This window comes from Colossoma macropomum, unplaced genomic scaffold, assembly GCF_904425465.1.
Source record: "Colossoma macropomum unplaced genomic scaffold, Colossoma_macropomum, whole genome shotgun sequence".
Taxonomy (NCBI): domain Eukaryota; kingdom Metazoa; phylum Chordata; class Actinopteri; order Characiformes; family Serrasalmidae; genus Colossoma; species Colossoma macropomum.
In genome coordinates, this window is record NW_023494791.1 from 34,290,028 (window position 1) to 34,315,931 (window position 25,904).

A 25,904-nucleotide genomic window follows, 5' to 3' on the forward strand; every position below is an offset into this window, starting at 1 on the left:
GACTTCTAAATCATGATGTGCATTCTACATCCGGCAGCACGCCCCCTCCTTACACTCTTGTCCTGCATTAAGGTATCAGAGAGACCTTGAAGTGTCACCTCTTTGCCATTAGCTGCTTCAACGGACGCATCAAACCCCGGGGTCACGGCCAAGTGATTTTTACGCAGGGACGGATGCCAGCTTCCTCAAGGTCAGCAAGGTCAAGGTTGAAAAAAGAATGTTCAGAGTTATGTTCCTATTCACTTTCTTTTCCTAATAGTTTCCTTGATGAAAATTAATGTCCACATTTTTACTGCCAAGCCCTTAATGACCCAATCAGAATGGCTTCAAGTTGCCAAGCTTGACTTTTTTTTTGCCATGTTTCTTGTGGATGATTTGTAGTGAATGCTCCACTCGCTCTTTCACAGCAGATTTAAGTGCAGTCCCTTATTTATCTACTTGGCCTTTGTAGGGCAAAGCCTGACTAGGCTGATATCAATCGATTTGTATGCATTTTAGCTCTAAAAACATGCAAACTGGGGCTTTTCTGACAAGATAAGTAAGTCGCTTCGCCATAACTCATCATGTAGCCGTGCATTATCAAATAAGACAAGTGCATACAAGTGCAAACTACAGCTTGAAAAGCTGGAACAAGATGCAGATAAGAGAATGCTTGCTCTGAAAAGCTGTTTGGATAGAATAAAAGCCCAGCACTGGTTTGTTTAGCAAAGATAAGCGTTTCTACACTTAAACTTTAGTACAACATTATCAAAGCTGGCCTCAGCACAATGGGCCCAGCTTCAGGATTCAGATTAAGGTCGTTCTTCTAAACTTAAATTGATTTGGAAAGGAGGTCCTCTCAGGACAGTGAGATTTAGTGCAAGGCTACATGTTAATTTGTGTCTGAAAAGTGCTCTAACTTTGAGAAAGCAACGTGGGAGCAAAACTTGGCATGAAATATTTAAAAGAAGAAAACTCAGCAAAAGCACAGACAGTAGATGTCACAAAGCAGCATATAATCCGCTAGCCTTGAGTTCGAGAAGGGTGAAGCATCCTCCACAGAGCTAAATTTCAGTCCAGTGCCTTAGTGAGCCAATTGCTCCCAATGGGATCTTCTTTATTTATTTATTTTTGCACCATAATGCCATCTGACTCTGAAGGATCCTCAAGCTGTAGTGTAGGGTGGCCTATCTGCTAGGAAAGTGACCTAAATTTCCTTTGAGTTTCCTGTTAGAAGATGCAAATTACCCCCCTTGCTTTCAGTGGCTCAATATATAATCTTTTCATTTCTCTCCTTGTTTCCGGCCCTTCCGAGAGGAGTCCTTTATGATCAATACTGGAGTGGAGGAAGATGGATCATGAGCTGTTTGCCTATGAGGGCACATTTTATGTTCCGAATGCATTATTAAGCCACAGATTTATTGGACCTTCTTGCCCAGGCCTCCCGTTAAAGAGGTGAAGGCATTTTTTGGTGCAAAATGGAGGCTTTTTCTCAATGTGGTTAAGATGCAATGAAATGCTGCCATCTAGTGGTGAGACTGTTCAAGGGTGAGGACTATAATCCATCATATAAATAAAGATGAAATGGCCTGGTCGAATGGCCTGTTAAAGCCTTGTCATTATATTGTACCGTTCTGCTGAATTGCTGCTTTTATGAAAATGCTCATGGCAACAGGCATCATTCCAGCTGTCAGATTCTGAACACCTCGCTTATTATTCCTGACATTCTTCCTTATATGAAATTATTGATTATTTGGGCTCTGCAAGCCACTGCATAATAACTTCGTCCTGAGTTTTACACACATTGGCTTTGCGTCAGATGAGTCGTGAACAGTTCCAGCATGCATAGAATAAACTGAACAAATCGAGGCCATTGGAGGTTGCGCAGTTGAGGCAGGGAAGTTACAGGGCGAATAAAACTGCTCCCTGGCCCTGAGTGAGAATTATGTGCCTGTATTCTAGCAGCTGTAATTCCTTCAGCTCTTTTGTTGTTGCACTCGTCAATATCCAACAAAACTGTTGATGCTAAGGGAAACAAGGGTGTACAGTGCAGTTCAGTGAGAATGATGCAATGGCCTGAAGGCCTTGTTCAAAGTCACCTTAAAAGTTGTCTATAGCATTGATAATGGCTGTAGGCCAGCTACTGCAATGCTTGGCTTACACTGAAAAAGTGATGCGTTGGATACACATGATTCAAATGTGTGCATTTGCATGAATAAATTTTTTTCACAATTGCTGCCAATTATGGCACAAATACATAGAAAGCTTTCTGAAGGACACTGTAGAACCAAAAGAACCACTGCTTACTTTTAAAACCCAGATTCAGTCTTGTTTATAGGAAATAAACAGATGTATACTATGTAAGAGTCTGTATACTTTATTGATATATAGTGTTTTTAAATAATTACAGTACTGTGGAAGTGGAACCACGTACTTACCAGTTAATACCTAAAACACATGGGACAATTCAGAGTAATGTAGATAGACTTGGAACTTACCATCATGTTACCCCAAATTACCTAGTACTTTGGAGTTTGTATTCACTAATACTTAGAACCTAAGGGACTGTAAAAGAATGGGTTATTAAAATATTTTAGAAGATTTGCGCTTTACTCAAGTATTACTGAAACTGAATACTTGCTGTTTGCTCCAGAACCGATTTAAAATTTTATCAGTTTGTAAAACTATAAATAGTTTGGATTCTTCATACTTTACAAAGTGTCTGACAGATTTTATTCCAAATCATCAAATATCGCTGGATATTTGTTTAGAAAAATAGATGAAAACATCTGAGTTTTTTGATCTGTCAGGCACCTTCTGCTGACAGTTAAAAAACAACTCAACACTTATTTATTCTCTTTAGTGTGAAGTTAGTTATTGCCCTTTGATGTTTGTTTATGCTTGTTCTAGTTGTGTGCGTGTGTGTGTATGTGTGTGTGTGCGTGTGTGTGTATGTATGAAGCACTGAGCTATAAGTCTGTGATGATGATGCTATAAAAATAAAGGTTATTATTATCATTAGTAGCAATAGTAGTAGGGAGTAATTATACTAGCAGTAGTAGTAGTAGGGAGTAGTAGTAAGAGGAGGGAGTAGAAGTAGTAGTAACGAGTGGTAGTACTTGTAGTAGTAGGAAGTTGTGGCTGGGAGTAATAGTAGGGAGTAGTATTAGTAGCAGTAATTAGTAGTAATTATTAATATTAATTAATATTACCTACTTGGAAATTAGAGTATAAATCATGCAGATCTGAGAGTAAGAAATTGAAGTGCCAGCCCACATACAGACATTTAGAGTGTAATAGGTTAAAACTGGTTCATTTGTGTTTCCAAAGCACTTATTTGTTACACTTTAAATACCTTCAAAGGGACTTCATAACCCAGGTATAAGCATTGAATAACATATTTATAAAGCAATACTTAAATTTAAGTTTATGCCAGTTCATGAAAGATGTCATAAGACGCTGAATAAAATAAATGACATTGCATTGACTTGAGGGGCCTTACACTAATGTGAAGGATTATTCTCTAGTAATGGAACTTGTATAAGAGAGATATAGTTAAGAACACCATATGTCAATCCTGCATATTTCTACTTCAGTTAAAGGATAAAAGCACAATCTTATTAAGGAGACCTTCGTGGCAGCAGATATGAACAACTAACTCTGTTTTTCATGTCTGTAGCCACACAGACTTCCTAAATAAAAATTGTTTATCAAATTATATAACTGTTAAAACTCACAGTACTATTACTTTTGATGCTTAAGTACATTTAAAAGTGCTTAATTTTGTAATTTTGTACATGGAATTACAGTCAAGGAACTTCCATTTTCTCTCAAGTGAAACTTTGCCAAGGGCATTTTTACTTTTATTCCATTTTTGTATGATTATGTATATGTCTATTCATACAAATGGGAAACTTTGTATGAAAATTATAATTCAAACCATGCATAGAACTAATATGGACCATTCTACCAAATTATTTCAAGCTGCATTTCCACAGTAAAAACTGTTAAAAAAATCACTGTGTATATATATATATATATATATATATATATATATATATATATATATATATATATAGTTTTTGTCCATAGACAGAGCCTCATTTTGGCCACACTCATACATTTTAGAGCAGGAAGTGTCATGTACTGGCTAGCACCTTTGAGTTCTGCTCAAAATATTTGTTCATAAATTTTCAAGTACTGCTTTTTAAATATGCCATTCAAATGTTGCACATGTCTCATGAAGTCTCTATGTAGGTAGCCTACAAATAAATTATTAATGAGGCAGCTTTGACTTTTTTCAAAAAAAAAAGAAAAAGAAAAAGAACATGCAATACAAAAATATACAATATGGGCATTCACATGTGGAATAGAGCAAATGAAGGAAGCACAAAGGAGAATATGAATGTGAATTCAGATGTGAATTCAAAAGGGAATTTTATTAAAGCTGTTAATAAAGATATTAGATATCGCTTCAAAAAAGTCATCAGTATGTTCATGTTTATTTTACAGGGTCATCTAGTAATAGAAAATGCTTATATATTAACATCCTACGTTTTTTTGGTTTAAATGATTTGCTTGACTTATAACATACATTTCTGAAAGCCAAAGGGTCATGTATCAGCACCAAAAGTATTTAACTTTTCTGCATCAAATCCAAAACCATATTATTACAAATTTAAACTCTTTTGTCTACTACATACTACTGATTTGTAAACTTGTCCCCTGCTGGAATGCATACAAAAACACATTTCTTTCTGGTATTAGTTAAAACAAAAAATGCACTTATATATTAACTACTGCACTGATTGCTATTCCTCCACAGGCTATCAGCATTTAGAACATCTACATACGTGTGGATAATTTATCTTCACCACAAGGCCATAGACAAAACATTCTTGTCCTTCATTTAAAGATCCAGACATAACTCAAGGATCGGACTGTACACTCATAACACTTTAATCTACAGGTTCCTTTGTTTGGCCACAACAGTGGAAATGGCTGTCCATTAGCTGAGCTCTTCTGAAGGTCAGTCTGCTGGAAACATCTGTCTAATGCTGAGGTACTTCATCATGTTAGAACAGCAGCTTGGTATCCATGTCCTCTGTAGGAATTGTGAAGAGAAAAGTAAGGAAACATATTAACACCAAGCAACATCAGCAGTGGGAACAGCTTAATTAAAAAAAAACTTAGTGTCAACTTCCCCATTGCTATGGTCCTGTGTGCGAAATACACCCTGGTGTTCAGGGAGGTCCCACATTGGCTGGCTACTCCAGTGTTGGCTGGCTGCTCATTTGCTACTCACTGATGCTAACATCAATAGCAACAAAATTTGGAAATGCTCTTTTGGAAATGTTTTTTTCTAGTTTGGTAATAGTCTTACACACGTTAACTGAGATCCTACACATCTGCTCTTTTGTATTTGGTTTAAGAAATGAGTAATAATCCACACTTTCTACCAGTCTTTTGGAAAATTGGGCAGCATGTTGTAAAGTTTTTCAGAGGTATCCCAGGCATAGTTACAGTTGCTAGGCTATGAAGGGTCAACTGGGTGAACCACTTTGCTACAGCAAAGCCCTGAGGCTGACCAGTGCTGCATCTATAGTTAGAAATACCAAAGACAGAGGCTCTGATTGTGGGAGAAGCAGGCTAAACAATGACCAGCCAGTGAGTGGAAAGTTACCCCATTGGTGGTTTTGGTTGTAACAGATCTAGTTTTGTAAGTCAATACTGTTTAATTAACTGAGAAAGTCAAGTTTGAGTTGGGTAACCTCCAGTGTCCTCAAGATAAGTTAACTCAAGAAAGGTTGTGTAGTTGTGCAGTTACCTTTTAAGTTAAGCTCATTTTTTACAGTACCTAAAAATATATTCATCAAAATAAATGACAAGTGAAAAGAGGCTGTGTCAAACGTGTCAAACGTGGCAAACATAAAGTAGTAGTAAAGCAAATAGGCTGATAAAAATGAAATAAGTTTTAGTATGTTTGCAACAGATCGCATTTATTATGTGTTATCACTGCATATTAATGATTTTTAAAGTGTTTATGAGGTAATTAATACCTATTAATAAACTAAATTTAAAAATGTATACACCCATTAGAAGGGTAGTCTTATTGTAAAGTGGTATGAACTTTTGTCATTGTTTAGTTTAGTAGGTTTTGTTACACTGTGTTAAAACTAACCCTGCCTTGTGGAAGCTGTACTTTAGCCTGGCTAGCTCTCACAGCCTGGTTGTGATTTGATATTACACTTTGAAACAGTTGCACCAAAAGGGTGATTAAAATAACACAGAAGTGAATGCTGTGGCTCAAACACAACTTAGTAATCAAAAACACTTTCATGATTAGTGACCAGTTGCGGTGACCAAAAGCACCTTTTATTTGAACTTAACTACGTACTGCAAGTGTGCATGCTACATTTTACCCTAGTTCAAGTTTGCACCTGACTGTACATCTGTTGTTCATCATCTCAAAGTTTTATTACACACTTCTATAGCCTAAGAATAGCTGAACCTGTTTGCAGTAAAGTCCCTGTAGTTACTCACAAATAAGCCTTAGTATATATTAAGCCTGGGATTTTAAGGGGTTACCTAAATTTTGATCTGAAGGTTTAACTTTAAATGTCTGAAATGACAAGTGGACTTGATGGACAAATATGGGCTTGATGTCTATCTTTGTCCACATTTATTATAATATAAATCTAAAATATAAACTGCAAACAGTATTTTTCAGCAGCTAACAAGTGCTCACTGTGAAGCTTCTTTAAGCCTGAAGCTTCTTGAGAGAATGCTGGAGAATGTATGGGGAAATGGAATATAAAAGATTTGTATGCATGTATGTATGTATGTATGCATGTATGTATTTATTTATTTATTTGGTTGGTTAGTTGGTTGGTCACTGTATAATTCCATAGAGGCAGTTTTGATCTCTGCTTTATATACTAAAAAGGCAGAAATAGTGAAAATAAGGAAAACCTGCTCGCACATTTTTAAAGACTACTGCATAGGTACTTTATGACACATGCATAAGAACTGAATAACACATTTAAAAGTCTATACTTTTAAGTATTTATAAACAGTTTATGTTAGGATTTGCAAGATCAGTTATTTTATAAAGTGCAATGTCATTGAAATAAGTGCCCTTATACTTGTGATGGATATTTGTAAGATGACATGAGATTATTTAAAGTAAATGACATTGTATAGTTAGAGTGACAGACATCTTTCAGTTTTATTACACTGTTATAAAAGATCGTTTTCAAGTAATGGAACTGATTAGGAGCACCAGGAACAGTAACACCTGGTTAGGAACACCATATATCAGTTCGATGAAAGATGCTCTTAAACTGAAGTGATTTGTGAAAATATGTATGTACACTGTACATGTACGATCACTTTAGTTTGAGGGCATCAAAGTCTTCACTGAACTCTTAACTAAACATCTACTTTTTATGTTGAAACAAACCTCATGTACATGCAATGTCATTTACTTCTGACTTCTCATGTGGACTTGCAAATGCTGACATGAGCTCAGGTATTACTTTTAAAATAAATTATTCATTGCATGTGTTATGAAGTCCCAATGTAAGTAGCCTTCAAATAAAGTGTTTCAAAAGGGCCTTCTTTGAGTAGTTCTTTCTGATTCCGTATCTGATCCAAAATTAATAATTTATGTTCACAGTCCTATGTCTGGTCCACTATGCTGTGCTGTGCTACTCGCACTGCATGTTGAATCTTTACTACTTGCATTTCACGTTTTATTCATGTGATTACTAGTAGTTGTACCAATACAAATTTTGTTGTATTTTACACTTCTGTGTATTTATAATGAATGAGTTGGACTGAATTAAAATTCAAATGAAGTGTATGCCAGCACAGTGTCTTTGATGCAGAGAAGTCGGGCCTACGGCGGCTCTCACCGTCCTTGATGCCGAAACATTGGCACCACTCCCTGAAGGAGACCAGCTTGTCCTTGTCTGCGTCACATTCCTGGAAAAAGACTGAAGTGCAGTGCTCCATGGGAACCAAAGGAACACGCAGAGGAGCCAGCTCCGAGTGAGACAGAAACCTGGAATAAAGAACCCCTCAGATAAGAGCTATTCTGTTTAAGCAAAAGAATATTCAAGGTTATATGTTATTGTGAATATTTTTTTTGTAATGTGATGTTCTTTGTGATACCACATGACCTTGAGTGTTCTACTGCTTTTATATAACAGAAAAACATAAACATTGTTTCAAATATCTGTTTTGCAGAGAGAATTGCTAAGGGACTTCTAGCCCTTCAGAGAAAGCCTAATGATTTCTGGAGCTAAAAACTTTTTTACTGTAATTTTTAATAAAGTGTTATTCTAGGAATCATCATACTTGTTGTCTTTAAACTCTGCATGTAAGTCATGTATTTGCACTGTTTTCATTGTTAAGTTCTGTCGGAAACAAAGTGTTAAAATCTTGAAACACCCAAGAGAAAACTGTCTATTCAGATCCCCCCCATGGTATCTAGATACAGCCAGACTAGGCCTAGCTAAGCCTTCTAGGAGTTCGTGTGCCCCACTGTCAATTTAGTACTAACATACTACTATAAATCCCATAGAGTTGCTAACAGAAATTAGCATTAATGTAGTGTTGTCTTTTTTGTTGTTGTTTTTGTTGACCAAGTTTGAACATTTATGACATGAACTGAAGGCTTAGCTTTAATTTTCAATACTGACCATTTCTTCCACACAAAAGTAGCTCCAGCAGCTTAGAGCAGCTTGCTATTATCTTAAAGCCATTATACACTGATAGCAATGCAAATAAACAACACGAAAATGCAAAATATTCTGTCATGATTTTTTGCAGCAAAACTATATAAACAGGATGCTACATGATTTTTCTGGAAATTTTGCTGTGCTGTTCAGCCCACAAAAAAACAAAAAAAGATATCCATTGCTTCCCAAATTGTGACACTGTACATTCCATTTTGGAAAACCTGTAGGATCATTCTTGGTTTTCTTCGTTGCTATCATGCCAAGGTTAAAGATGGTCATGTTTGGCAAAAATCAAACTGATAACGAACAAAATAATGTAACATTTTCGTTGTTGAATTTGGCCATTTGGGTACAACTTAAAAAAAAAAAAAAGATTAAAATGTAAAACATGTCTTTCTCATTTGCCGTCATCCTTGGAAACCATAAAATGTAAAAAACATCTATATAACAAAAAGGTAGAATGCCTTTTAAGCAATTGAGACTATGTGGTTGCATGTTAATAGTCACATTATTTGTCATAGAGAGCTGCAGCACTGCACTATTCAGTGTTATCTTAGCTGTAACACTCATTGGTTAATTATCAAGCCTAATCATATAATTTAAAGGACAAAATGTTTTTTATCATATTCTTTCATGGAAATGTTTTATACTAGTAGGTGGAGATAATGAAAATTATAATACTACTACTACTACTACTACTACTACTGCTACTACTACTAATAATAATAATAATACTAACCAATAGTGTCATGTTTTCATCTATTATCTAGTGAAACATTCCACATTTGGCTCTGCAAAACAAAGACACATCACACCTGTCTGACGGATGCTGATCCATTTGCGCGAACTGCCAGTGGACTGGATAGATGTACATAGGGTAGTTTTTCTCAAAGTCCTGAGCCAGCAGCTCAATGGAATGGTCCCCTGCATGGAGACGCCGCTCACTCTCATACAGCTTCTGAACCTGCACCATTAACCAAACAATTGCAGGAGATTTAAAAATATACAGGACACTCTATACCATTAACAACACTAGCTTAAGTTTAATATATTGCAATTTAAACTATCATGATGTATCAGTCACCCAATATGTAAATTAATTAATTAAAGATTAATCAAATGGACTGGAAGCACAGACTTTACATAGGACTTCACTGACACGCAAAGATGTTAAACATTTCTTTAGGATTATATATTAATCTGCAAGCACTTGGGCCCAAAATACGAAATTGTTTAGCCTTGAAGGGACACTCTGAACAAAATTAAAATGAAGCCATCATATCTTTTGTAAACATGCCTATTCACCTCTGGTGATTATGCTCTGGTGCTACATAGGTTCCAAAAGTGAGACTGTCCAGTTTAAAGACTAGGAAAACTCCCACTGATAATGTATCTTGAAGGTGGGAAGTATTTCTGAAAAACTACAAGCTCTTTTGGGCAGATACTTGAGGGTGGGCTGCTTGATGTGTATTGTTTTTTTAGATAAGCTAATGCACAAGAAACCAGCTAATGTTACTGTTAAAAAAACAAATATCATGTCTATATTAATTACCCTTTGCATCAGTGCATCTTTATTGCTGTGAGGGGATTCCCAATGGTTGTGTTACATATTTGCATAATGCACACTGGGTATTGTAGTGAGGGAACACTGACGGAAGCAAGGACAGAAAGAACTCAAATTTGTGAATTGTACCAAACCAATGATGCTGATAGATGCAATGCTGCGCTACAGAGCATCACATAACACAACAAGTAACATATTAAATGCTAGTTTTAGCCTAGAATGCCCCTTTAAATGTTACATTTTATATATAATGCCTTGCTAACAGCGGTTGGTTTTGGACAAGTTATTCTGATGTTGTCTTTTGGACTTTTGTTTTGTTCCACTTTAACTCCACTCAAGCTGTTGATATTCTGACAGGTTTACAATTTCATCCCTGCTGTGCAGAGTATTATGGACACACACCCTGGCTCTCTGCTTGGCCGTGAGGAAGCCGGGAGTCACTGAGTCGTGCTCATACAGCTGCAGCAGCACGTTCTTCAGCCAGTCCCTCATACGAAGCGGAAACTGCACAAGCTCTGTGTTCAGGCACGGTGGGATAACTGCCAAGCGCACACACAAACAAATCATACAGCACAGTGCTAATAACTACCAGCACAGTGTGACAATTTAATGAGTAGAACATCTCCTGTTACCACATAATATAACCAAACCTCTCTGAAAGGAAGTTGACCTACATTTGCAGGAGCCTGTGTAGTCCAGGTGCAGTCTGTGGCCTTTCTTGGTGCCCTCAAGGCCACACTTGGTGGCAAAGAGCTGGCAAGAGGTGTCATATGTTTGGTTGTCTGTTCCACACACCTACAAACACAGGGCAGTTTGGGGTTAAGCAGGACTCGATTAGAGGAGGGATGTGCGGGGATGCCACCCTCGTGGTCAAAAAAATGGCAATAACCACCTCCCCTTGTGAAACGACCCTTTGCATCTCTTAAGATGTCTATTATCAATATTTCCATTCCATACATGTAAAACAAACAAGTTATGATCAGAGCAGAGCATGTATACCAACAGAAGAGGTGGTCATGTTACAGTGCACACACCTGCATTGTTTGCCAAACTGACCCAATTTGAAAATGCTGTCACAGGAGAAAATACATTTTCAGACTTTAGGCTGCAGATGTTTGCTGCATCTGGTAACCCTGCTTGGCACTGAGAACACTAAAAAATACAGCAAGATGTGTTAACTAGTAGGATTAACCAATAAGTTAATAAAACTGAAAAATTGAGCTTATAACCTTTATTATCATGATATTATTGCCTTAATATTAATGTAAATAAAAGGTTAAAATATTGTAAAAATGTGGCACTGCCAGCTGCAACTCCACAAAGAGAACTGCTGCAGTGTTATTAATGTTATGGTGGTGGATTTTACCATCATATACAATATATTACGGCACAAAATATGGTGCAATTATGTTCGCTAACTGAAGGTACTGAAGACAAACTATTGAGGCTACCACACCAGAGACAGCATCCTGAAATGTATTACAGTTTTCCTAAAGGTGGAAGATGGCTATGTTAGATATCTGAGCATTCTGCCAGAAACTACTGACCCTCATGCTAACTGACAACAGCAGAGCCAAAAAAAGTGATTTTATTCTAAATCTGAGATTGAAATATTTTGAGTGTATCTTCAAATTCATATTAGACAGTTGTACTAAATGAATAATTGATCATTATAGATGTGAAAGAGGTTATATTTTGTTACATAGAACACAGGGGAAACCCCCCATCCCCAAACCCAGGTTGTTGGTTGAACCTTTTTTTTTTACAACTTGACCACTGGGGATAAGGGCACACATTTAAATTCCTCACTCTCATAACTATATAACTTACATATTGTTTTATATTAGTAACAGCATAATTTACAGTAGTTACTGAATAATAGGTCTGAAATAAACTGAATAATAGGATTGTAACAGTGTCACACTTCCACAGTTAGTCACGGTGTCTGAGTTGACCGTCACCCCCAAAAAAGCTTCCGTTTATTACCGTCTATGAGTTACAGTTCCTTAAACCAGCAGTGCTCAGTCTATTTTAGACTCACCCTGAAACTCTTTAGTGCAACTTTCTCTACATTTCCTGTGCATGCAGCTGTGCCTGCGAGAGGCTATGCTCAGTGCGCTTTCACTCACGTAGCCTCTTATAATGACATCAGGATATCACTAAACTTGGAGATTTTATGGTAAAGTCATTTTCAAAAATATGTTATCAAATATTTGTTTTTGGCAACCATCTGTGATTCCCCACGAGAATTACCACCTTAAACAACACAGATATCTCAGAAAAACATGGTATAATTAAGGCTTCTATTTACAGTTACAGGGATGTTTCATTCTTGTAGACATCTGCTCACAAAAAATAAAGTAAAAAAATGTGCTTTTCAAAGGATAAAGAAGTTAAAAAAAAATTATGTTCAGAAAAATGACAGTGTAATACGTTTAATTAAAAGTATGTGTGTATAATGCATAATTCAATTCTGTCAAGTAGTTAGACACAAATGAAATATATTACAGCAACATAACTGCTTTGTTTACATTTATTTAGGCTTAATGCAACCTTTTATTCATTCGCAACCACCTGACACCTTTGAATCATGTAAATTCAAAACACTTTTTCAGTGTGGTTCTATATTCTCACATATTCTCTGATATTCTCATTAAGATGGGGAATGACATTACAGGTAATCAACATAATAACATTTAACAAAATGACTTTGAGCCTTAATTTATTTCAAATATATTTGTATAGTGCTTTTAAAAATGGACATTGTCACAAAGCAGCTTTACAGAAGTCCCTTATAGATCGAGCAAAGAATGGCAGTGGCATGAGAAATAAACAATGAGATGAACCAAGACTCAAAAGGGAGATCTCCCTAAGAGCATAAGCAAGAAACACTGAGAGGAACTAAGACTTAAAAACAAAAAAACCCATAGGAGCATGAAGAAAAAACGGTGAGAGTAACCAAGACTCAAAAGTAGAAAGTCCTCAACAGCAAGAGAAAGCAACACCCCTGGAGGAGCCAAGACTTAAAAGCAAAGCTTCGTAAGACAGGGGTGCCCAATATTATCTGCAAAAGGCCGGTGTGGCTGCAGATTTTCATTCCAACCAAGCATGTTATCTAATTAATAAACTGTTGGACAACCAACTGACATAAACTGATTAAACAAGTGAAATCAGGTGAGATTCTGCTTAGCTGGAATGAAAACGTGCAGCCACACCAGCCCTCTGTGGATAAGACTGGACACCCCTGCGCTAAAAGCACAAGAAATTACCACTTAAAAAGAGACCAAGACTCGAAAGGAAAAACTACATGAGAGCATGAAGTGGAAACCCCTATAAGAACCAAGGCTCAAAATAAGACACTTCTTAAGAGCATGAGATAGAAACACTGAGAGGAATCAAGACTCAAAAAAAAAAACTCTCCAAGAGCATGAGGAAGAAACACTGAGAGGAACCAGGACTCTCAAAGAAAACCCATTTTCCGTTGAGCTGCACTGTTACATTACAACAATAACAAGAGTTATGAGAATCAGCAGACATTATATACAAAGAAAATTGTGCATTGCCTGCATTGTCATACCGGCTTGTCTGAACGCAGTTCTCAGTCAGCACTCAATTGATGCAGTACTCACATGTTCAAACTCAGCGACACTTGGAGGACAGTCTGCAGGTTGCTGACACACACAAGTTGGCTTCTGCTCTTCATTCAGTTTGCATGTCTTCCCTCGCTTACAGTGGAAGTTCTCACATGGGTCTGAATATGAGGATATAACAGTTCTAAATGTTCACATTCAGCCCAGATAATACAAGTATATATACATCCTACAAGTACCTGCAGTATAAATACATGTACTAAAACATGTTAAAGTTCCTGTTTATTGCTAATTACACAAGAACAGACTGCATCTTTCTTTTCATAGATTTCCCAGTCTGACATACATGTACTGAAAAAAGTGATGCACTGCATTAATTTGCTTCAAATAAGTACATCATTTCCATGTAAATAAAATATATTACATAATCACAATTATGGTCAAACAGAAAGACAAAATCATGTTAATGTAATGCATTTAATATATGTGGAAATGATATAAAGCACTGTACAAAAATCAGAGACCTCCCTTCATTTATTTAGTTTTCAGTCAAAATTAAGTATAATTAAATATTAAGTATAAACTATTTAGGAGGGGACAATCAAAAGAAAAAAAAAGAGTTTTCAAGACTAAAATTATTAAAATATATAGAGAGAACGAGACTCCTAACAATGATACAAGACTTGTATGAGATTGAGAGAAGACAATTCAACGCTACGAGTCTGAAACATGTAGCTGTCAAGAAGCTGTTACTGAGAAAAGGAAATAGACCGAAAAACAGAACATTTGCACATCAACCAAAGAAACTGGTGATCTTCTCAGAACAATGGACTGACCACCTCAGAGTTCCGACCTCACTGAATGTGTAATATGAGAAGCAAAAAATGCAACCAACTTCTAAGACTGAACTTTGGAGGTGGAAAAATATGCCCACAGATTCTTTTATTATCCACTAAATACCGAAAAAAATTACATATTATGATCCGATATTTCGTTTCTTAAGGCTTTTGTGTAATTCTCTGTTAAACATATGTTTGGCAATGAAACAGATGAAGAGTGGTCTCTGACTCTGCATGGTACTCTACATATTTGAATCAAGTAAACTCAGTGGATCACTCTTCTCAGAGTGCAAGAGCTTTACTGTAGCACAGTGTTTACATGTCATCTCTCATGAGTTTTATCATAAAAGGCAGAATTTGCCAGCCTATAAAAAGAGTGCGCCTACATTCTTTGGGCTCTGCCAGTTTGGACAGAGCACAAACCCCAACCAGCACTCTCTTTGACTCCTTAAGCCTGATCACTGAGAGGGACGAGGGTTTGTTTGGCTAGCTGCTGGCTGTGGTGTGACAGCGTGTGTTAGAGAAAGCCCTGTTCAGCAGATTCCTGATGAGAGTTCGGAGCTGTGGAGACGCAAGTCTGAAACAACACACACACACGCACCGACTGGAGCTTCCTGGCCGTCGGCTCCGAGTCTGGACCTGACCACGGGTTTGGGGAACAGCTCCACTGCGGCCCGAATCTGCACCGGGTTAATTCCTACCAGAGAAGGCTATAGAGAGAGAGGAGCAGCCGCAGTCAGCTTATTTTGTTCTTAGATGGAGAGCAGGAACTTGGAGTATCGCAACTATCATAATGAATATTGATAAAACCTCTCAAACTTTAAAACTTAAATAAATTAATAAATACTGTGAAGTTTACACTGTATAGCAAGAATAAGAAACAGTCAACATGGGATGAAAATCACCAGCAAACAATATTTCCATGTGATTTTAGTAGGATTGTTATTCTGAATAGGTTTAATATCTGCACAGTATGCTATAGTCATATGTAAAACTTTGAGTGCCCCTGGTCAAATTACATGTTTTGTTGATTTTCAAAATGAAAAATAAGTACACATCCTCTACAGCTCTGGGAAGCCCTTTGGGCCTTCTAATGATTTCTGGAAACTAAAAAATCATGTCTATAATTTTTATTTAATTTTTATGCAACAGATTCATGCTTGTATTCAAACTCTGTAAGTATTAAAGTATTACTCTAGTTTTATTAAGTTTTGAATTGAAACAAAAAGATTCCTGAGTTCCTGAAATGTCCAGCAGAAAATGGCCAATCAGGAATTGTTTTCTCCATGATATCTAGGCAGATACAGCCTAACAAGATTTCCTATTGGTTCGGACTTAAGTAGAAGTCCTAACACATCACATTAACCATCAGTATAATCACAAACCAATAGAGGAATCAACCAATCATGTTTTGATTAAAATATATGCTAACCTGTTCTGTCTTTTAGAACCTTAAAATGCCTGTAATTAATCTGGAACTGTCAAAAAATGTTCATGTGATTTGCTGTTAGCTTAGTGCTAAAAAACTACTATCCCATAGGAACACAATTAGCATCATAATAGAAGTGGGTTTATTCTTCATGTTTTGATGAAGTTTTGACATTTTGACATAAAATATGCCCAGTGCAAAATTTATGGCACATTTTATATTTTATGTCTTATTATTTCCAAATATGTTAAACCCAACAAATAAATCACATTTTACAATATCTCAGTTTTTGGGATGAAGTTTCCCTTTGAGTTATAAAGGCGATTTTCAGTCTTACCCACTTCCCGTTCTTCCTTCTCTTGGTCTTCTGCAGTGTACCGAGTGTGCTCTCTGGCTCTTTCTTTTCATTCTGAGTGTGCTCTGTTGGACCCTCAGCCATTGAGGGCTGGTCACGCTGCATTTTTCTCAGTCGCTTCTGCTTCTTGCCTTTGCCCTTTGCATGGCTATCACTTTCATTGGTGTGCTTCTCTACTTCTTTTTCATCAGGAAGATTGTTGTCCGCAGGTTCTACACTGTTCTTCTCATCCTGGAGTTGAGCTTCTTTGCTCTCTTTGTCTTTATCATCATCAGTATAGTTCTGGACATTCTCAGTGTCCTGAAGAGGCTCTTTCTGCTCATCTATGGCCAAAGATTGGTCAGCTTGCTCTTCTTGGTTTTCTTCTTTGGCTTTCTCAGCATCTTCTGAGAGTTGCTGGGAATCGTAGTCTTCCATGGCTGTGGGAAGTTCATCCTCCACCTTTTCTTTGTTGCTAATTGAGGGTTTGGCCTCCTCTAGCTGGGAGGGTGCAGGGTCTATAGTCTCACTGTCAGCAGCATAGTCTAAATCCATTGGTATCTCTGAATCTGTGCTACTCCCCAGTTCCTCCACTTCTACTTTCTCCTTTTGCTGCTGCTGCTGTTCCCTTGCTGCTCCTTTTCCATTCTCTGCTTTTGATTCCTCTCTCACCTCCATGCTCTCCTTCGTTACTTCATCCACCTCTCCTTCTTTCCCTACGTCCTCATCTTCTTTGTCTTCCTCCATGGTCTGCTGTTCCTCTTCAGAAGCCTGAAGGAGTTTAGTGAGTGCCTCTTCACTTAGGAGTACAGGAATGTTGCTCATGTCTCCATCAGATGCCTCCGGAGTTCCTGTGTCCACTTGCTCTGACTTCTCTTTGTCATTTGAGGTTCCTTCATTCAAATCCTCATCCTCTGGTTCTGGGCTGCTGGCCTCAAAGGGGAAGAATGTTGGCAGGATGGCTTCATCCCCATCATGCAACACTGGAGAGAGATCCTGAGGGAAAACACAACAAATTAGTAATGCCAACAAATTTTTAAACATCTGCTTAAAACATGTTTTAAAATGCAGGATATAATTAAAATTACAGCTCTTGGTACATGAAAACAAGTCTTTATTTTTAAGAGTAATCTACTGAAAAAATAGCATGTATGTTAAGTAGTTGATGTGTAGCATGAGTGTATGACTGAGCAACTGAAATTTGAACCCACATATGGGCCCATTTATAAGGGTTTAAAAATAATTCAAAGTAAGTCTCTTTGACCACTGCATAATTCAGAGTTTTCCTTCTCTACTGCACGTCTTTACTTACTAGAGTAATGGAATCAGATGTGTTATAAAAAGGAGTTAACTGTGCAGTAGACTGAAAGAACTCAAACACGTGCCAAAGGCCAGAAAATGAGAGTACAAAGAGTAGAGCACGCTACTGAAATATACTCTGTGAGATACAAGTAATGAAATTCACCTTCTCCTTAGCAGGCTGTGTGTGCTTGTGGTGAGACTCATGCTTTCCATGAGGTTTACTTTGTACCTGGAATAAGAATGCAGAAAGCATGTCAGGCCCTATGGATATAGTTTTTAAAGACATAAACCATCAAGAATAGACTTCAGCAGAAATTACAAAGGCAGGCAATCATTGTTCAGAATTATTGGAACAAAAGTCCAAAGCTGCATAAAAGTACAAAGTTATGTTTTACTTACAGTCAGAGCTAATGCTGAGACCAAAAGGCACAGATGCAGGAGACGAACCTTCATACCTGGGAGGATGTCAGAAACAGTTGACCATTTCTTCATCATAAACCACCTTAGTATAGTGTTCTTAACCTCAGTGTTCTATTTTGTTCTGAGATAAACAGCTTTACTTTCCTGGTGTGCAGTTGGGGGCATTCTAGCCCATCTACTGATATCTCATCAACAGTGGTCAGTTTTTGACAAAAAAGCTGCTCCTTGCTGATTATTTTTGAGTGGTCAACCACTCTCAACCTAGCAGTGACACTGAAGTATGCAAAAACTGCCATGTCAGGGTCATTGCTGTGCTGCGAATGACCCACCACTCAAAACAATGTGGGGAAAACAGCTGTCCTTTGGTCAGAAACTGACCATTGATGAATGTGGTAGAGTGGTTCTGATCAATTGTGCAACAGATAGGCTACATACAGTCTGTCATTACCGACAAGAAAGAAGAGGCTCAGAAAGTGACCAGAAAGTGAAAGTACCAGGCAGGTTTATAGGAGATGTTCAAATTCAAGACTGTTTACTTCTCCTAAGTGTTTTGGTGTGGAGTTTCACAGTCCTAATCATAATGTACCACTGTATAGCATAAAAATGCTTTTTTTCTCCTTTCTAGTACACCTGTCATCAAATTGATCAGTGAGTTCAATCAGGTGAGTTAAAGCTGAGAACGCAACAAACTACACACTGCAAAGGGTCGTCAGGCTAAAGGATCGGAAACCTGAAAATGAGTGAATAGAGAACTGACAGCTCTCTCGCCCGTTCTCACGGTGAAGAGTCTTCATCAGCATGCCATCCGTACGCCTGCCATGATAACCCCGGGCATAAACCGGCCCACTCGGTTGTCGTAGCGACAGGCCTGGGGGATGTGCCCCACTCAAAAGTCACATTCAGATCCAGAGCAGCAAAGCAAACATCAGAAGCTACCAGACTGGAAAAAGAGTCCACTACGTACACAAACTTTTTTGTCTCTAGCCAGCAGACAATGCAACGACTATTGGATCTGTTTGGGAAGACAATGTCTCTGCAGCAGGGGTCCACAGGGGGAGCAAAGAGATGGAGATATTGCATGCCAGAAAATGAAGAATGATGGCAATCATTTTTTTAAATTAAAGTAGCTTGCCATGTTTTTAAGTAAATATTTGCCAGAATTGACTGAAAATATCAGTCAAAGCTGTATCATTTCAATTTTGGTGTCAAAATTAAATGAAGAGCCATCTGTATCTTAAACACAAGCCCATTTAATGTTGAACTACAGAAACACACATGTAACAAAATGCAACATAATGTTTTGCAATTCTGATTGCTCACAGAAAATGTTCGGAAATGTTCATAAATTTCCTTAGAAAATTTTATAAATATTGAAATAAACTTGTATTTCAATATGGAAACAATAATACAAAAACTAAAAATGTATACTGTTTTGTCTCTTTCACTACCTTTGAAAAAGGGTTCTTTAGTAAAGGTAATAGTTACACATAGGACTATGACAACTCAAAGAATCATTGAATGCATAAATTGCTCCTCACATGGTCCTTTATAGCACCAAAAAAGAGTTACGCTATTGTTAAAAGTCACACAACTTTTTTGGTACTATATAAAACTCTTTTTGCCAAAAGTGTAGCCACACACTACTAGCTAGAATGTACGGTTGTAGAAAAAACTCTTAACTGATACAGAACCTTTGCATTACGTGAAGGTTTTAAAACTATAAAAATCCTCTACACTTGCATGTCTTATTTCTAAAATGAAATCTATTGAAAGGTTCTGTGCAAGTGGTTCCTCTATGGCAGTGGCTCCAAAGAATTCTTTGTTGGCAAAAGTGTGCAGTAATTTGTAACATGGCTGAAGAAAAGTTGAAATAAACTCTTTAACACTGATATAAGACATTAGGAATTGTACCTGAAGTTGAAGATTGCAGAAAAAAGCACCGGACGTTACTCAGTTCAGCCGACGCTTCGTTAGGAGGACAGTGTGTGAAATGCTCGCTCTACTGCTATACTCTCTCACCTCTCCACTCTCAGCAGAATCACACAGGGACCCACAGTGCTGCAAAAGAACACTCTAACATGGGGAGGGGTGTGTAGGGGCAGAGATACAGAGCCACACTGCAAAGTGAGTACTTAAACACGATTTCCTCTCAACCAATTGGTTCAGATTAATTTCATCACAAACACTACTGTTAATATTTGGAGAATTCTAAGGAATGTTTAAATACAAAGCTCGGTTAAAAAAAATGTAATGAATAAATAAATAAATAAATAAATAGAACAGAAAACAGTCATTTGTAAATCCACTATGACTTGTAATCATTCAAAAACAGTAATCTTTTTTTTTTTGTAAATATATATCCTCATTCTGCAACTCATACCTACAACAAACGTTAATAAACCACCTTAAACAGGTAAGACAATCATGCTTGGGCATAAAAGCAGCATTCAGGAAAGGCCTAGTCCTTTCTGAGCAACGACTAGTCGAGGCTCACCACATTCCAAAATGTGGAAAATATTTATTTAATGAATGATATGTTTTCCAGACCAGACAGGAAAAGGACAAAGTAGTATCCATTTTACCAGCATAGAGTTCAAAAGACAGCCTTCTAGACAACATATTTTTCAGGCACATCCATGCTTATTTTAACATGAAAACAGCAAACCACATTCTGCATGTGTTACACACAGCAGAGCTGCGAGTGCAGGTGCTAAACTAGCCTGTCTGTGACCTGTCTCAGGTTGAAAATGTGTGGCACATTATGGAGCACAAAACACAACAAAGAACACCTGGTATGGTTGAAGACTTGTCAGTTGGTGTGTTCAGCACCCAAACAAGTATTAATTGCTGTTAAAATGAAAGGTGATGTAATATGGTGGTAAACATGCTCCTGTCCCAACGTTTTTGGAACATGTTGTAGGGGTTAAATCTGTAATGATAAAACAGTTACAGAAAAACAATAAAATTCATTAAGTAAATGAGTTCATATAAGTCAAACAGAATTTACAAATCACTGTTGTTGTTGTCACATAATGTTTCAATATTTGGAATTGAGATTTGTACAAAGATTAGGTGTGTCTTATATAGCGAAACTATATATGTCAAAATCATTTATTCAGGGGCAGGGCTGAGCTCCTAAACACGCTGAAGCATCAACCCTGCTCCTAGTGATCTTCCTTTCTGAAGAGCTTACGTCCAACTTTGATTGAACACATCTGCTCTACATCATTCGTTCACTTAATTAGTTAGGTCAGGTGTGTTAGTTTTTAGCTGTAGCTGAATTCTGCAGGAATGGGGTGGGTGACCACTGCCCAGATAGATGGCATCTTGTTTTTTAAAAGTATGCATGTCCCCATTGGAACAGAACTTTTGCCCTCCACTAGATGGTGCTGAATCTTGCTGTTGAGTCTAAACCACCAGTGCACTTTATGATCTATGTTGTACAATCTGACTCCAGTACTGTCTGAAATCAGCTTTAACCTCTAACACTGTTCATTTCTCACTGACTTGAAGAGATGCTGATGTGCTAGACATGTGATAAAATATAAGCAGAAAGAAAGCAAGAAAACATTAACTTCTCAGTTCTTGAAGCTATAACTTGCAATGATATTATTTCTTTTTTCAGGTGAAATTGTTATCAGGGCAGTTGGTATATTCTCTAGTAGTGGATTTATCAGAGGCACTTCCCTAGCTATATATTGAGGCATTTAACAGAGCTGCACTGAATATTTATTAATATATGCAAATGATGCATCATTTCTAGGTAAAACCATGCTTAATAATAAACATGACTCTTCTGCATGCACTTAAATCTGTGAGACGTGTAAGACATAAAGGCTCTAATGACTGAATTCATATTTCATTAACTCTTACTCAAATAGGATTCAAATACAACAAAATATTATGAGCCAGAGGGGAGCTTTATCAGTAAAAACAGAATTGTGTTTTATCAGGCACTGCAGCTTTTCAGGCCTAGATGTCTCTGTTGACTTATTCATGCAAGACTTCACAAGTAATGGGAATCTCCAAGACAAGCACTGCCTGTAGGCCTTTAAAATACAAACCCCACCTTCAAACAGCCAATCATGTAGCGACATCAAAAAAGGAAACAGTAAATAATCACACAAAATGCCATAAGAAGAAAAACAACAGAATAAATAACCGTGATGTATCCCTATCCAGTGGGTTGACTACTCTTGATTCAGACCTCTTAATATCATGCTATACAAATCAAACCCTACCCAGACAAACAGGGCCTTCAGGGACTCCATAGCCAGTGTAAAACCATGCAAGACTACTGTCCTGAATGGTATCTACCTGTCAGGAATGGTATCTACCTGGCTCAGTCTCTACAGTCCACTATCTTTCTAATATATAAGAAATCACCTACCTCTGCCTTTGTAATGTTCCGTTGCCTTGCAATCATCATTCCAGTAGCGTTCCATTGCATGCAATACACATCCAATTACACTTATTCTGTTGTAAAACACACAAAGCCTTCCATTTCACTTTCACTAGATGCTGACCAGTATGCCAAACCCAAAACAGATCCATTGTACGCCTGGAAGATACTTAAAAACAATTAACATGAACATAAATATGCACATGAATGACTATTTCACCTCTTGATTTAAAAGTTAAACATTCATTTGTGAGGCCCTGCTGGTGTGGGTTCATGGCAGTTTACTTCTTTTTAAATGATGTACACAAAAGTGACTTGCATGATAAACACTGCCCCTTGTGGAGAAACCTCTGACTGCTAAACATGCAAGTTAAGTAAGTGACTTTTGACGTCCTTTTGAAGTCCTAACAAGTCACATTAACCACTAACATTGATTCTTGGACAGTGAAATCATCCAATTTTGCAAGAAAAGATGACACTTTAGGCTTTCTGGAAGTCCTAGATACGTCACTTACTGCCAGCATGAGTAGTAGCCTGATCAATGCACCTAAGTCAGAGGGAAAATGACAGTAGCTATACGTTATGGCTCTGAAAGAGTCACTGTGAAACTGCTACAGAGTAAAATATATGTTAATATGTAAAATGTTAATCAAAAGCTTCAAATAAAACCTGTTTTTGACAAAATATGACTTCTTTCATTTATGGCCCAAACTATAGGCTTAGCTCTGATAGTCTTGGTTCACCACTGTGCTTTACATGTGAAAAGAACAAAGTGTTTTCCATTGTTATAGTGGAATTTAGCTGTAGATGCCTGTGGGAAACCATGAAGTATTTTTTCATCATTTTACGACTCATCTGAGTCATCGGAACACTCAGTCTGTACAGAAAAATGCTGATCATTTACCTCAGATAGTGGAAAATAATCTATAGTCTTTTACTAGATAAGGGACTAAGATATTACATGTATATATTATTTAACATTATTTAGCAAGCAGTTTAAATTTTAAGTAGTTTCTCTAGTTTTCCAACAGTTCTCTTTCTCAACATGGCAGTTATTATCGCTGGCCTTCCTGTCAATAATCATCAAAATCTGAATATATTCCCCCATCGCCAAGATCTAATCCACTGAAGATACAATGTACTTGATCCTGACCCATCTACAGGGAAACATCTGTTATTTTATGTACTTTATAGTTCACAATGTGCAAGGTTGGGATTTTCTTCTTCTCATTGTGTATTGCTGAATTATACTTTAAACTATGACATGCAGCACATTCACTGAAGTTGGCTCTCGTAATAGCTGCATACTTGGACTGTATTTATTTAATTTATAAGCTTTTTCTGTCTACCAAATAAATAAATGTAAATGAATGCAGCGCTTTGCTACATTTAGCTCATATGCTACATTAGCTTCAAATGCTACATTTCACAAAACTAAAAATGCAAACTTTGGACGCTGAACATGTCTTGGTTCATTCGCTACATTTGAGGTAAGAGGAAAATTGTGTGAATTTGATTTCTGGCTGAACTGCTGCTTACCTAAGGACTTCATATGGAACCTTAATACAGCATCACTAGCATCACAAACAGAGAACTGCACGCAGAATGTAGAGTCACAGTAGTGACTTCACATTCTGAAGAAACTGAAGTAAGCAGATTTTCCATGTTCTTATCTTACTATGGTTCTACAAAAGCACCGCTGAAAGTGTCCCTGACATGCTGCATTACTGTCTGAAATGGGAACTGCACTGCATTAGACCAGAAGGCAAGCACTGTGTGGTCAAAACTGTCCAGACCATCACTTCCTAGCATTCAGGAGTTTTATGTCAAATGGTACTCCCACAGAGCCCACAATATTACTCAGAACTTCTCCAAGTCTGCTAATAGACTGGTCTCACCCTTGCCTTCTGGGAAGCAGGTCTGCAGTCCTGCAGCGTGAGGAATAGCTTCTTCCACCACGCTTCTTAACAACAAATAGCACATGGGCTGACTGCAAAGTACCAGGTACTAACTGCATCACCTGCCCAGCACTCTCTGACCAAAATACCTCATCCCAAAAGTGCCCAATTTTATCCACAAAGGGCCATTGTGGATGCAGGACTGCATTCCAACCAAGCAGGAGCACACCTGATCAATTATTTGTAGAGTGATGCCAACTGACTGAACAGGTGTGCTCCGGCTTGGTTAGAATAAAGGCCTGCAGCCTCATCGGCCCTGTGTGAAAATGCACTGCACTATCACCAACCTATTTTATTCACTTCAAATAAGGGCAATGACTCTTACTCAATCACTTATATTAGCCGATATGTCTTGTATTGTCTATGTTGGATAAAAGTGAGGATCCGGTTGCATTTTGTGCATGCATTATATGTACAATAATTGTTAGTTACACTGTGGCAAAGAGTAACTGTATTTCACCCCTACTCTTATAAGTGGAATGACATAACTTGGGTTGAGATGACGAGGAAGAAAAATTTTAACCCTTTTAAATTACGTGTAAGTATTTTCTTTTACATTACATGTATGATTGTAATGTAAAATCTATATGCTTGTAAGACTAAAGTGTGTCCCTGACAGATGGCAGGCTTAAATAAATAATTTTACCGAATTGGTCCAAGTTTAAAACACATTTTGGAATATTAACTGACTTGGACTTCAGACTAAAATCTTTTTGCCTTGAATGACTCTTTACTTTAATTATGTTTAATTAAAACAAATTATTGAACATTCCATTTTGTTAAAACCAAAACAATTATAACACTACCAAAACTTTACCAAATCTTTCAGTAGTGACTTTCGGTACTGACAATTTTTTGCTAATGCTAAGCAGTTCAAATATGCTAGCAAGTACATGACTAGCAAACACAGCTTTGAACAGTAGTACACAAATAAAATCATATTTCTCTTTACAACACAAAAAGTGTTACTTAATTGCAGAAAATGTTTTTCGGTAGTGACGATTCTTCATGTTACACACAGATTTTCAGAATTTGGGACACATTTGCTTCAAAACAATAGGATCAAACTGCATTTTGCTGCTAAATGAGAATTGAGCCAGTTGTGTCACACAAGACACAATGAGTCTGACACTGCTGAACTGTAGTAGGCTGTAATTAAATATCATCAACAAGTCATCACAGTTCAACTCTCTCTGTTTATATTTACACTTTACACTGGGCGCTTTATCAGACACACCTATCCTGTAGATTTACAGTTAGAGACAACCATATTTTCCATGCACTGTTCGTGTTAGTCATCAACTACAGTTCAGTAGTGGTCAGTTTCTAACCACAGCACTGCT

At 37.3% G+C, this 25,904-nt stretch overlaps 1 protein-coding gene across 1 annotated transcript; it reads right to left on the reverse strand.

The window, feature by feature from the left end:
* Positions 1 to 4,470: 4,470 nt before the first annotated feature.
* sparcl1 (SPARC-like 1) lies at positions 4,471 to 22,672 on the reverse strand. Its single transcript, XM_036574904.1, has 12 exons — positions 22,592 to 22,672; positions 20,113 to 20,274; positions 18,181 to 18,236; positions 17,945 to 18,010; positions 16,483 to 17,475; positions 15,318 to 15,426; positions 13,917 to 14,038; positions 10,962 to 11,082; positions 10,690 to 10,826; positions 9,539 to 9,687; positions 7,896 to 8,044; positions 4,471 to 5,083 (listed from the first exon to the last, which is right to left on the reverse strand). Exons 3-12 carry the CDS (start codon positions 18,232 to 18,234, stop codon positions 5,055 to 5,057), a joined length of 1,929 nt encoding a protein of 642 aa, XP_036430797.1. The 5' UTR covers positions 18,235 to 18,236; positions 20,113 to 20,274; positions 22,592 to 22,672; the 3' UTR covers positions 4,471 to 5,054.
* Between the last annotated feature and the right edge of the window lie 3,232 nt (positions 22,673 to 25,904).